Raw genomic sequence first — 13091 nt, 5'->3', positions numbered from 1 at the left:
ATCGTATTTGTTGTTTTCTACGTATACCTGCCATTTAAAAATAAGCAGAATATTAGGGAATAAATAAACAAAAAATTAAAGGCAAATGACTTTACAGTGGCATTACAATGCAAAAATAATAAAAAAACTACATATGATAATTTTAATTATGAATTTATTCGAAAATATTTCAGTGTACGATGACTTTTGTGGCGCAATATTTCTCTGTCTCTTCGTTTTTCGACAAATTTCAAAAATAAAATGTGGCAATATTTTGAAAAAAACTACTGAGTTTCATTCAGAATGGCATAGGAATGGTGTGAAAAAAAATTGGACTTCAAATTCGAATTCAGTTTTGCGTAATTTTGGTTTTGCTACAAAATTTCTTTTGGGTTTGAAAATTTCTTTTGGGTTTGGGTTTGAGTTTCTTTTGCTACAAAATTTCTTTCACTTTTGGGAGCCACTGTACCTAAAGGAATGTCATCATCTTCGCTGAACTGAGCTTCATGTTCGGTATTATTAACAACAGATGTGTGATTTGTTTTTATCATTAGTTCAGAAGAATCTCTAAGAGTCTTGTCTATTTTAACTGAAAATAAGCATTAAGTTAATGGAACTAATTACAACAATTAATTGTTTTAATTAATATTTAATTCTTTCAAATTTTCTGAAGTTAGATGATCCAGTTTTTTTTATTATTATTAAAATTATTATTTCTTTTTTTTTTTCAATGGAGGAGAGAGTATTTTAGAGCGAAATAGCTATCTTCTTTTTTTTCTCCAAAATTGCAAAAGAACATACGTTAACTAGAGCATTTGTTATTATGAAATTTAGAGTAGATTCATATACATTCATGCATACTTTGATTTCAAGCAAAAATTTAAACACAACTTTAAAACAAAATGTGAGATGAATCAACAAATATTTTTAAAACTTAGCCACAAAAAAATTGAATGAAAGATAGTGTATTTTACTGTGCATTTGCAAATTTATACATTTATACTTTTCCTGTGGCAACGCTTCTGGGATTGCAGTTTTATACTGCGGTCTCTGGGACGAGCGCCAGAAACTGTAAGACTGCGGCGGCATGATGTACACAATATAATGGTTCTTCAATAAAACCAAGCAAAACTACAATTGTGTCAGCCTCAGCTATTTCTCAAAAATAAGTTTTACAGTCCACTACCAGCGACCAACATATGGTCCAGCAGCCGGATAATAATATGGCTAAAACATATAATAAAGCTGAGTTGAACAGATTAAGGGGACGCGTAAAAGCAAAACTCACGATTATAACTAAATTTGATGAGAAAGATAAAGAATTGTGTGAGAAGACTAAAGTTGAATGCGAAAGTAAATTACGTGATATCTTGGAATTAAAACAAGAATTGAAAAGGCTCTTCGAGTTATACGGTGAGTTAAAGTTGGATGAAAAAGAAGAATTCGAGTGTGATGAAGTCTTCATGGAATTGGACTCTATCTGCGACACTCTGGAGGTAAACATTAAATATTTCCTTACTGGGTTTACTGATAAAACGGATAAGTCTAAAACTGAAGACTTTAACGCTAACAATTCATTAAAGTTTGATTTGGCTGCCAAATTGCCTACTATCCCGTTACCTAAATTTAGAGGTAGAATTGAAGAATTTGCTAACTTTAAGGGTCAGTTTCAATCCATGATTTCTGCTAATGAAAACATTTCAGAAACTCAAAAATTATTCTATTTAAAAGCTGCCTTACAAGGTGAAGCAAAAATGTTAGAAACTAGTGAGGACACGTTTAAATCCTTGTTTAGTGCATTAGAGGCTAGGTACGAAAATAAACGTACAATAGTGGATCTCCATATTCATTAAATATTAGGATTAGAAAAAATAAATTTCGAAAACTCAAAATTATTGAGAAATTTATCTGATAAAGTTAAAAAGAATTTAAGCGCTTTTAAGCCTCTTAATTTAGAATGTAATGATCTTTCAAATGCGATAATAACGAACATTGTTCTTCAAAAGCTAGACAAAGATTCTAGAAAGGCATACGAATTATCTGTAGCTACTAAAGAAATTCCGTCATTACATGAATTATTACAATTTATAGATAACAGATCTAATGTGCTTGATCAATTAAATACGAGTATTTCTAACAAAAATGTAAAAGGGTTTCAAAATCCTATGTCAAAACCCAGAAATTTATTTATTAATGCCGATAAGAACATTAAACTTTGCTTTATGTGTAATGAACAACATTCTTTATTTAAGTGTAACCAATTCAACAATTTAAATATTTCTCAGCGCTTAGAATTTGTAAAGAATCACAAATTGTGTAGAAATTGCTTAAGGCAACACAAGTGTGAGTGTCGTTCAACATTCAAATGCTCGGTATGCTTTAAAAGGCATAATACATTGCTACATTATGAAAAGGACAAAAATGACAGTAATTCAGTACCTTCAGATGTAAATGTTAACAATTCGTTTTCCGCGATAAAAGAATTTTCGTACAAACAAGAAGCGTCACTCGTCAGTGTGCTTCAAGGTCAGAAACCTGAAAATAGTGGGGTAAATCAGAATGTTTCTATTAAAGAGTTGTATAGCGAGGAATATTTCAGTAAAACGGCTAAACGCGATGATTCTGGTAGAGATATAGTAAAACTTCCAATAGAGGAAAAGAGTAGGTCATTAAGCAATTTGAAAAGCTCCAGAGATGTCGCAGAGAGATATTCGCCATTTCTTGCCACTCGTACTCGAGGGACTTTGATAGATGAAGGACATCAAGATTTTCCCGATGCATGTGAAGTTGCACGCGGGGACGTTTGTGTCAATGACGTTCTGTCAGGTTCGGAAATTTTGGATCAGGCAAAGTTCCAACAGTCTGATCTCATTCAAGTTTTGCATAAAGAAGAAATGGAACTCAATAAATCGATGTCTAATCATCCCGACTTACTACACACAAACTGTGAACATTCGTTTACACCTCAAGAAATGACTGGAAAGACATTGGAAATGTTGCGTTCAAGTTCGGATTATTTTACATTTAAGGTGACTGTGAATCTCAAGTAAAATTACACGAAAGGTGAAGTTCCTTTTGCGATTTCTAGAATTTTCGAACCCCAGGGTCCAATACAACCATTCATTTCGAAGGATAAAATGTTCCATCAGAGACTTTGGGTGTTGTTACTCAACTGGTCGGATCCTTATCCCCCTAAGGAGTGGTGGAGTTTTTTGAAACAACATTCAGTTATAAATCAAGTGCTAATTCCAAGGTACAGTCATCTTTCTATCGCAATTACTATTCAGCTACGCGGATTCGCTGTTGCTTCAAAACAAGCCTTTAGAACAGTCGTCTACTTGAATTCGATAGATGCGTTTGGATGCGCAAATACGAGTCTCTTGTGCAGTAAATTAGCTGTAGCTCCTCTAGAGACCTCAACAATTTCTCGTTTGGAGTTGTCAGCGTTCCTTCTATTAGCGCGACTTACATCCAAGATTGTACCTGTGTTGCAGTTGCTAATGGACCATATTCACCTGTATAGTGGCTCGACCATTGTTCTCACCTGGATTAAAACCCCTCCCGAGAAGTTGAAGCCGTTTGTATCCAATGGCATCAAGGTAAGTCAACCTATGGATCGAAATTACCAGTATCAACATACCTCTTCTAAAGATAATATAGCGGATATTATCTCCCGTGGACAAGATGCAAGTGTTCTCTTGTCAAATCAGGAGAGGTGGGAAGGACCAGAAATTTTAAAACAACCTCAATCACATGGACATTTATTTGAACTAAACGATCTTAATCAAGTTTTATATTACAGTGAAGTGAAGGATACTCATGAGACTGTCTTAACTGCTACAGAAAATGATTTGTTGGTAAATTTCCTGAATTTGAGTAATAATTATCGAAAATTAATTAATGTATTTAGTTATATTCTTAAGTTCAATTATAACTGCAAGAATGAAATGAAGAAGGTTGAACCTTTTACTGCAGATGAGGTCACTGCCAGTGAATTGAAACTTTTATCGTTTGTCCAGCATGACTGTCTTAGTAATGAATTTCAGCAGCTAAAATCGGGAAACCCGGTTAAAATCTCAGGTAAATTAAAATTGTTACCTTTTCATGATAAAGATTTAAATATCAAAAGACTTGGAGGTCGTTTATCAAATTCCGAATTATCCTTTGATGCGAAGCATCCAATAGCAATGCCTAAACATCATAATTTATCAAGGCTTATTTTATTAGATTTACACGTTAGAATTTCCCATCTAGGTGCGCAAGCACAATTGCATGCATCTAGATTAAAATTTTGGATAATTCATGGAAGAGATCTCGCCCGGAAAATTGTACATGAGTGTGTGATTTGTTCAAAATACAAACCACGATTTTTAGAACAGAAAATGGGAGACCTTCCACCTGAACGCTGCCAACAAACATTTCCCTTTTTGAATACTGGCACTGACTTCGCAGGTCCATTTTATATTAAAAATAAAAATCAACGTAAAGGAGCATTACAAAAAATCTTTATTGCAATATTTGTATGTTTATCAACCCGTGCTGTTCATTTTGAAATTGTGTCGGATTTGACGTCTGATTCATTTATTGCATCATTGAAAAGGTTTATATCCCGTCGTGGAAAATGTGCTGTTTTATTCAGTGATAACGCAAAAACATATATCGGTGCTCACAAAGAGCTCGACCGCTTGCATAAGTTAGTGAGTCAACCAGATGAGATTTTATCAAAATTTCTTTCTATTGAAAGAATAAAATGGAGGTTTATCCCACCCAAATCTCCTCATTTTGGAGGCATTTGGGAAAGTGGTGTCAAATCATTTAAATTTCATTTAAAACGCGCAATGGGCAAATTGATTTTTACTTACGAAGAATTTTTAACAATCTCAAATCAAATCGAAGGGATTTTAAATTCGAGGCCTTTAATGCCACTTCCGAGTGATGCAGAAGAAAGAGAGGTTTTGACTCCGGCACATTTTTTAATTGGCAGAACAATGTTCACAGTGGTAGAGCCAGAGTTGTTAAATTTGTCTGATAACAGATTAAAACGATGGCAGCAAACAACAAAAATAATTCAGCAAGTATGGAAAAATTGGTCGAGAGACTATTTATGCCATTTACAACAAAGGTCAAAATGGTGTTTTTTGAAGGAAAACATTGCCATTGGGGCAGTGGTTTTGATAAAAGAAGATAATATGCCTGTAAATTCGTGGAGCTTAGGACGTGTAATAAAGGTTTTCGAAGGCCGGGATAAATGCATTCGAGTCTGTTTGGTAAAGACTGAGGGTGGTACATTCAGACGTCCCATAACTAAGTTAGCAATTTTACCTGTTCCAGTGTAAAGTGGATGACTTTAATTAACTATATCTATTTTAATGTTTACATGTTTTAATTGTAATTAAGTTTTATATCTGTTCAATTTACTTCTGTGCATTTTATGGTATTTTACTGATAATTTTATTGGTGAATATTTTTGAAATCTATCAATTTCAACGCCGGGAGTATGTATTTTACTGTGCATTTGCAAATTTATACATTTATACTTTTCCTGTGGCAACGCTTCTGGGATTGCAGTTTTATACTGCGGTCTCTGGGACGAGCGCCAGAAACTGTAAGACTGCGGCGGCATGATGTACACAATATAATGGTTCTTCAATAAAACCAAGCAAAACTACAATTGTGTCAGCCTCAGCTATTTCTCAAATAAGTTATACAGTCCACTACCAGCGACCAACAGATAGAAAAAAAGTTCACTTGATTCTGTACACGTATGTTTTTGTAAACCATACATTTTAAATGCACATCGAATAAATTATCAAATTAATTCTGTATAAAGAAAAAATGCACACAACAGCATGCTGTAATAATGCTGAAGTCAGAAAACTAAATACAGTGGAATCCGCATAATAGGACCACCGGTTAATTGAACCAAAGAACCAAAACAAATCCCATTAATTACACAAGCCTAATATTATTCACTTATGGGGCCCAAAACTTCGCTTAATTGGACCAAGGAACATGAGAACAAAAAAATCTAGAGATTGATTGCTTGAAGCGAGTTTTAAGTGGTCAACGAATTTGATAGTGCAGTAAAAGATAATATTGGTTCCATGTAACTTTCAATTAAACCCAGCAATATCAACAGTACCAGCAGATTATATAAAAAAATCATTGAAATTTCAAATTTCTTTCCTTCAGTTAGCACTTTCAAAAACGTGTAATTTTTTTCCAAAGAAAAAAAAATGCTTTAATTTTAATCTCACTAAAATTTTTAATGGCCTGTTAGAACTGTTTAGCACTTATTTTTTACTCTCACATTTATAGTTACTTCTGGTAATTGAATTGAATCGCACTGACTGGAAAGAATGTGTTGTTGAATGAGTATAAAGATTCTTTGCCTTTTTTAAATTTATTTTTAGCTGAAAAAATTTCGTAAGCAGAATTTGCTTCTTTATATGCTCACCATACATGTGGGGCCCACAATAATCATAACAGCATTTAAATGTTTTGTGTATAGCATGTTTGGTCAAGCTACACAGATCCTATTCGCTTAATCGGATGAACCGGTTATTAGGACAAAAATGATCCTGTCTCAATGTGGTCTGGAATCGACTGTTAACCAGATCAACACTGTTAACCGGAATCGACTGTATTCAAAATAGAGATGCACAATCTATGGCCCACCAATGCGAAGCATTTATTGCATAGCTCCTAACTAATTAGTATTATATTACAGCAATTGGACTGATGCTTAAGAATGAATAGCAGAAACAAAAACTTAATCCACCCACTAAGAATCTATTCTATTTGAATGCTACATTTGTCATAAAAGAGTGCACTATTAAGAATAAAGGACAACAACGCACTTGAAACCAGTCTATTCCACCATGGGCAGGTAAACGGCAGTAACTTCAGAAATGAGTTCCGAGATCATTTGAAGAAAGGAGTTTTGGATTTAAATCTAACAATAAGGAAATGTTTAAATTATCAGAGAGGGTAGTCGCTCTTATGGGGTTTGATCATTAAATTCCAACTGTACTTCTAACGATACAATTCCACACTCAAAAATTGTTTTTTAACTAAACGAAGAAAAAAAAATGCTTGATTTCATTATTTCTACTATTTAGGAAAAAAAATGATTCAATTTGTGTTTGCTCACAACTTTCCAGCTTTATAGAAACCAATTTTTTTTTTCAAGTTTGTCTTTAACGTGCAAAAACAAATCCTGAATTGAGTCATCAGCTGATACGGCTCAAACTAACTTGCTTTGCCATACACTAGAATGAAAATGGCCATGAATTTTTACTTCAAAAATAAAAAAAAAATATCGATTCTCATAGATTTCTATAACAGTCCAATAAGGGAATCGATAGTTTACACCTACGCAAACCTTATCTCAAAATGTCCACCTCTCCTCCCTTACGTTACAAAAACCTAAACATAGAAAACACCTGGTCATTCTCTTAACGAAAAGCTAACAGTTAATAAAATAAAAAACCGAAATGGAAGAGTAATCGCCCATATATTTTGAAGCCCAGACTAACGATTGCCCTGCCGCTCTGAAGAATTGAGTTAACATTGTGCAAATAGGCCAAAAATTTCCTGTGTGCAAAACAGGCCACCAACAGGAGTGATCGCTATGCAAGGATGGCAGCTCAGAGAGGATTCACTGAACAATAAAGCTAATGTACAATAGATGATAAAATATGCAAAAAATAAATAAAAAGAAAACCGAAAATTTTGTAGTTACTGCCCTTCACCTGTCCATGGTAATATTGTACTGCACCCCTAACAGTAGTAACTATGTCCTAGTGTTCAAATAATTTTAAAAAAAACTGCATATGTGATTAAAAATATTAATTTTTAAAGCTTCACGATTCATTAGGCTTAAAAAATTATTACAAATGGCTTTTATGAAATTTACGAGATTCTGGAAGTCCCACAAAAAAAAAAAAAATGAATGCAAAAACTGAAAAATTGTTAGCAAATAAAATGTATTGCAAATAAATCAAATTTAAAAACATAAGCAATGATAGCAAATAATAAAAATAAAAACAATAAAAGAAAATTAAGTTCCTGAGACAAAATCATACAAAAATCACAAGACTGAATGTGTTCATTTAAAGTTAATTTACTCTTAGTAGCCAACAAGTTACCAAAGTAATAATTATTAAATAAAATCAAGATAGAAACAAAGAAGGTTAATTTTGCTTAGCAACTAATTGAACTTTTATCAAAAAAAAAAAATAAATAAATAAATAAACACATACGGTGAGTTAGGAGAAAAGAGCCCCCCATCCAATTTTCGAATCCAATTGCAAAAATCTTTATTGATTCATTTTTCCCCCTTTCATCAATTATTTCTATTCTGATCAATTAGGATTTTATTTCTAATGGATAAGTAAAATTCCATGCCACAATTAAGGGAAAATAAATTTTAATTTAATTTCACACATGATACTACCAAGATCTAACTAAGATTTAAAATAGGATTTAACATGTCAGCCTCAAGCATATATTTGATGCAAAATCACTCTCCTTCACACTCATATGTAATTTGACACCCTTAATTACGTAAGTGCTTTCAGAGAAAGATTTTTATTACTCATGCAAATTGATTGTGATTATAACGTGATAAGAGATCAATTATAAAATTGCAATCCCAATGCAATATTTTGCTCAATATACGGCAAAAATACAACTAAAAGCAGTCATTTCATCATCGTGCAGGCACCTATAGGCTCATATTTTAAAAATTTGACTGCATATAATACGCTCAGGAACAAAAAAAAAAGTTAAAAATAAATCATTTCAAAGATTTTCAATGGCAAACTTATGAATGAAATAATTACTTCCTGTAAGGAAACAAAATTCTGGAAATGTTTCTCTAAGCAATATCTGTAATTCTGCATCTAACTTAGAACTGTCAAAAAATGTTGATATGGACCTAAAAGGCATAGAATAAAGAAATTAATATACACATTTATACAAGCTTTGAAGAAAAAATTACAATAAAACTAACTCCCACAAATTCACATGACAGATTTTGCAAATAATGTTATAAGTTATATGAGCCCTATTTTCCATATTTCCCCTCAAAGTTTTGTAACAGATTCATTTTGTTCACAAAAACCGGCAGAACCCATCTGCAGAAATAAGACTGTTGCAAAACAATGACAATTTTCATGCATTTTATTAAGAGTTTTCTCTAACCCCTTTATCTTAACACTTCCCCAATTGATCAGATTTGAACTGGACTAATCACAGCACAAGAAACTGCTGATTGCACCAACAATCTGTTTGTTCAGTAGCGGATCAACCAAAAAATGGAAGACAGAATAAAGTATTCCATTCTATGGAAACAAGAAAAAAGTGAAGTCCAGCAAGGAAAAGGATTTTTTCTTTGCTTCTTCCTTAAAAATAATCGATACATTGGTTGCATTAATAGTATTTCCATAAATTTGCATGTTTTGAAAAAAATATTCAGATAACAATCATACATTTTAACAGGGAAACAACTTTTTAAACTACAGTTTTGCAGAAATGAGGTGAAACTGAAAATATAGAATACACTCTTTGCAGAAATTGAATATATAGAATATACTTTGCAGAAACTGAAAATACGGAATCTTGTCTAAATCTGGAAAAATCACGTTTGATAAAAATTAACGATGACGAACCATAAAAAACCAAAAATAAAGTATCAAGCAATGCTTAAGAAACGAACTACTAAACATTCTGAAATAATTTCAGATTCTCCAAAAAAATTTATATTCTAGAAGAACAAAATAAGCCAATAAAATTAAAAACCTTTAAAAAAGCGTCAATTTACAAACATAATTATGCAAGATTGTGGGAGTTTATTGAATTGATTGTAATTTAGAACTTACGGTAAGACCCATTTTTCTAAAATTTGACACAAGGATGTGTATATGCCTTGTTTTACTTGCGCTTTGAAAGTTAAGCAAAAGTTTGGCATTATCTACAATAAAAGGAAAAAAAAACTTTCAATAAAGCATTTATGCTCAAACACATTATTAAAAATAAGAAAATATTATGGTAAAATAGGATTACATACCCTGCATAAAAAATCCAGAAGCGTTGCTGTGATAACTGGATGCCACCTCACGGAATGATATATTACAAGAATTGCAGGTTCTGAAAACATAAATAACAGTAATTACAAACAAAATGTTCAAAATACTTCTAACTGATTTGATATATTTTATAGAATGATGCAGGTTAACATTAAAGGCTAATTTAACCAATGAATAAATATCCAGTTGCCATGGATGATAAGCAAAAGGTTTCAACAAGATTTCACATTCAATAATACAATAGAACTTGTTACATAATTTAAAAGCAAAACTAGCCAGACAGGCATAAGTCACATTATCACTACTTGGTTGGAGAGTGCAAAAACGTTTGTCTGCTGCATAAAAAAGTTAGGACTCGCAGTCTCATGACACTGATAGATCAATACACAGGATTTTTTTAAAGAAATATGTTGGAACCAGGGCTGCGGAGTTGGAATCGGACTGATTTTGGAGTAAAGTTGTCAGGAGCTGAAGGACTAAAGTTCCAAGAGTCGGAATCGGCTATTTTCCCTCAAAGTCCAGGACTCTGCCAGTGCTTGTGCAGTTGGACTGATTTTGGAGTAAAGAAGTTGGGAGCTGAAGGACTAAATTTCCAAGAGTCAGAGTCGGTCATTTTCCCTCAAAGTTTACGACTCTGCCAGTGCTTGTGCAGTTGGACTGATTTTGGAGTAAAGTTGTCAGAATCGGTCATTTTCCCTCCGACTCCGCAGCCCAGGTTGCAACAGCTCAATGAGGAATTGGATTCTACAAACAGTGTGGTGATAACCTAAAAATTGCCATTTTTGAAGTTACGTTTGTCTAACTCTGAGGTTCAGAACTTATGTTGCTTAAAATTACACATGAAAAGAAAGCTTGAGAATTTACCAATATTCATGATGCTGTCTTTTTCAGGATCGTAAAACAGCCAGTCGTGAAACAATGACAATTTTGCACTAGAAGCTGCAACATTAGATGTACAAGTGGTCAGTAACCAGCCAATTACTGCCCAACGAGGAATGATTTCTGAACACAGGACTTCATTTGATGGATGAATGACACCACAGATGAAACGAATGAGATTACAGTGTAGGGTTTGACATTCAGGTGTAGAAAGGTACTGAAATGAGAGAAAATTGTTAAAATAATTATTCATTTTCAAACAAACATTCAATTAACACTCATGTAAAGCAAACACAGAGCTGCAAACTTGGCAACTTAAACAATAGTACAATTTACGTCCAAAAATCATACAACTCAATGAAAATTAGTACAGTGGAACCTAAAAAATCCTAACTGATTAAAGTTGAGCCCTTTTCAGTTTCCTGAAATTTCGGATTTATCAGATGTTTTATTTAAACTCTCGAAAGATTAGTTCCTTAGTGACCTGAGAATCTTTGTTTTAAGTTAATAATGAAGCGGTTTTACCCCTGATAAAGCAGGAGTGCTCACCACTGATGAGTGCTAATGGAATTTTCATGTGTCGCTAGTGCAACATCATGTCATCAAGTCGATTTAGTTTTTATGTGAACGAAAAATTACCCAATAGAGTCAGATGAACAGAGCTATCTTATACAATGAATTCAAGCATTTGTTAATAGTAAAAAAAAGCTAACTTAGTTCTTGAATCATAGTTATTGATTTTGAACCTTTTGTTTTTTCAAATATTTTTAAGCCTTCATTTCACAAGCTGCTCGGAATATCCAGAATAAAAAACAATTGTCGATTTAGAAAGTCGAACACTTGGGCTCTTATTTTCTCAAAATTTTAAATTCGACTTTTTTCAAAAGTTTGGGTAATTGCTTGCCTTAAATGTGAAGAAAAAAAAAATCGCGTCTGTGATTTAAATTTGCATGAAAACTCTATGCAATGTGTAAAAAAAAAAAAAAAACAAATACAGTAGTGCCTCAGACTGAGTGTGAAAAAAATAGTTGTGTGTGTATGTGTAGGCGCGCGTGCGTGCAAGTTTAAGCTTGTGTGTGTGTGCCTTTACCTGTGTGTATGCATGTAGGCGTGTGTATGAGCGCGCGTGTATGTAGGACATGGACGCCACCGACCAGGAGAAACGGATTCCAGTAGGCAGAGCTCGGAGCCGCGCCTGCAGAGGCCGGTGGTGCTGGTGTACCTGGTCCAAGCTGAAAAAGGAACCAAACGACAAGGAGGGTGAAATGAAAGCAATAAGCAATCGTGATTGCTCAAAAAATCGCCAAGTGTCCGCCAAATTTTAACACCACTTGAGTTTATATCGATATCAACAATGATTGGCCCCCAAAAAGGCAAAAAGACTCCCTTTGGAGCATGCGATTGCAACCAAAAAAGAAGGTGCACAACTAGACCCCACTAGGAGTCTACTTAGCAAATTTCAACTTTCTAGGACAGTCCGTTCTTGAGTTATGCGACATACATATGCACATACTTACATACAGACGTTACGAGAAAACTCGTTGTAATTAACTCGGGGATCGTCAAAATGGATATTTCGGGTGTCTGTACGTTCCTAGGCACATATCCACTTGTGGTTGGGTTGAAAAAAAAAAAAAAAACATCCATTTGAGGGTAAGCAAAATGGAAATTAAGGCCCATCTTTGGGTGAAATTTTTTTCTCGAATACAATACTTCCTTTTTTGTAAAAGGAAGTAAAAAAGAAGTTTTGCAGAAATTCATTTTCCCAGTATCTCACTAATTACCACAACCATGGTCACGAGGCAGGAACTTTGAGACACAGCTGCAAATATACTCTAAGATATGCAACTTTGGATCTAACTTGCATACTCATGAGATTTGCAATGTTTAAAAATATGGGCTTATTTTTATCACCCTGCATGCGGTTTAGCACACAGTGGTATCTAATTTTTTTCTTCTACAGGCCCGCACCTCAGTAAAATGATTCTCGGAGGCCAGAACGAATGCAAAATTTCGAAACATCTGAATTTCCTTAATTACATCGGAAAATACAGGAAAGAGAAGAAAGGTAAAAGCCAATAACCGTTTTATCATTACTACGCTTTTTTTAAATGCATATGTTTTTCAGAAACCAATTTCGAA

At 33.6% G+C, this 13091-nt stretch overlaps 1 protein-coding gene across 1 annotated transcript; it reads right to left on the bottom strand.

Annotated features, from left to right (window-relative positions):
• Positions 1-448: 448 nt before the first annotated feature.
• Positions 449-12742, bottom strand: LOC129233654 (integrator complex subunit 3-like; the record flags this gene model as incomplete). Its single annotated transcript, XM_054867627.1, has 6 exons — positions 12734-12742; positions 10935-11166; positions 10052-10131; positions 9864-9955; positions 8826-8920; positions 449-568 (listed from the first exon to the last, which is right to left on the bottom strand). Coding segments are annotated over exons 1-6 (628 nt in total), but the record flags the coding sequence as incomplete, so codon positions are not given.
• Positions 12743-13091: the final 349 nt, after the last annotated feature.

Source organism: Uloborus diversus, unplaced genomic scaffold, assembly GCF_026930045.1.
Source record: "Uloborus diversus isolate 005 unplaced genomic scaffold, Udiv.v.3.1 scaffold_588, whole genome shotgun sequence".
In the NCBI taxonomy this organism is placed as follows: domain Eukaryota; kingdom Metazoa; phylum Arthropoda; class Arachnida; order Araneae; family Uloboridae; genus Uloborus; species Uloborus diversus.
Note: the sequence above shows the minus strand (reverse complement) of the source record. Positions and strands in the feature narration are given on the sequence as shown.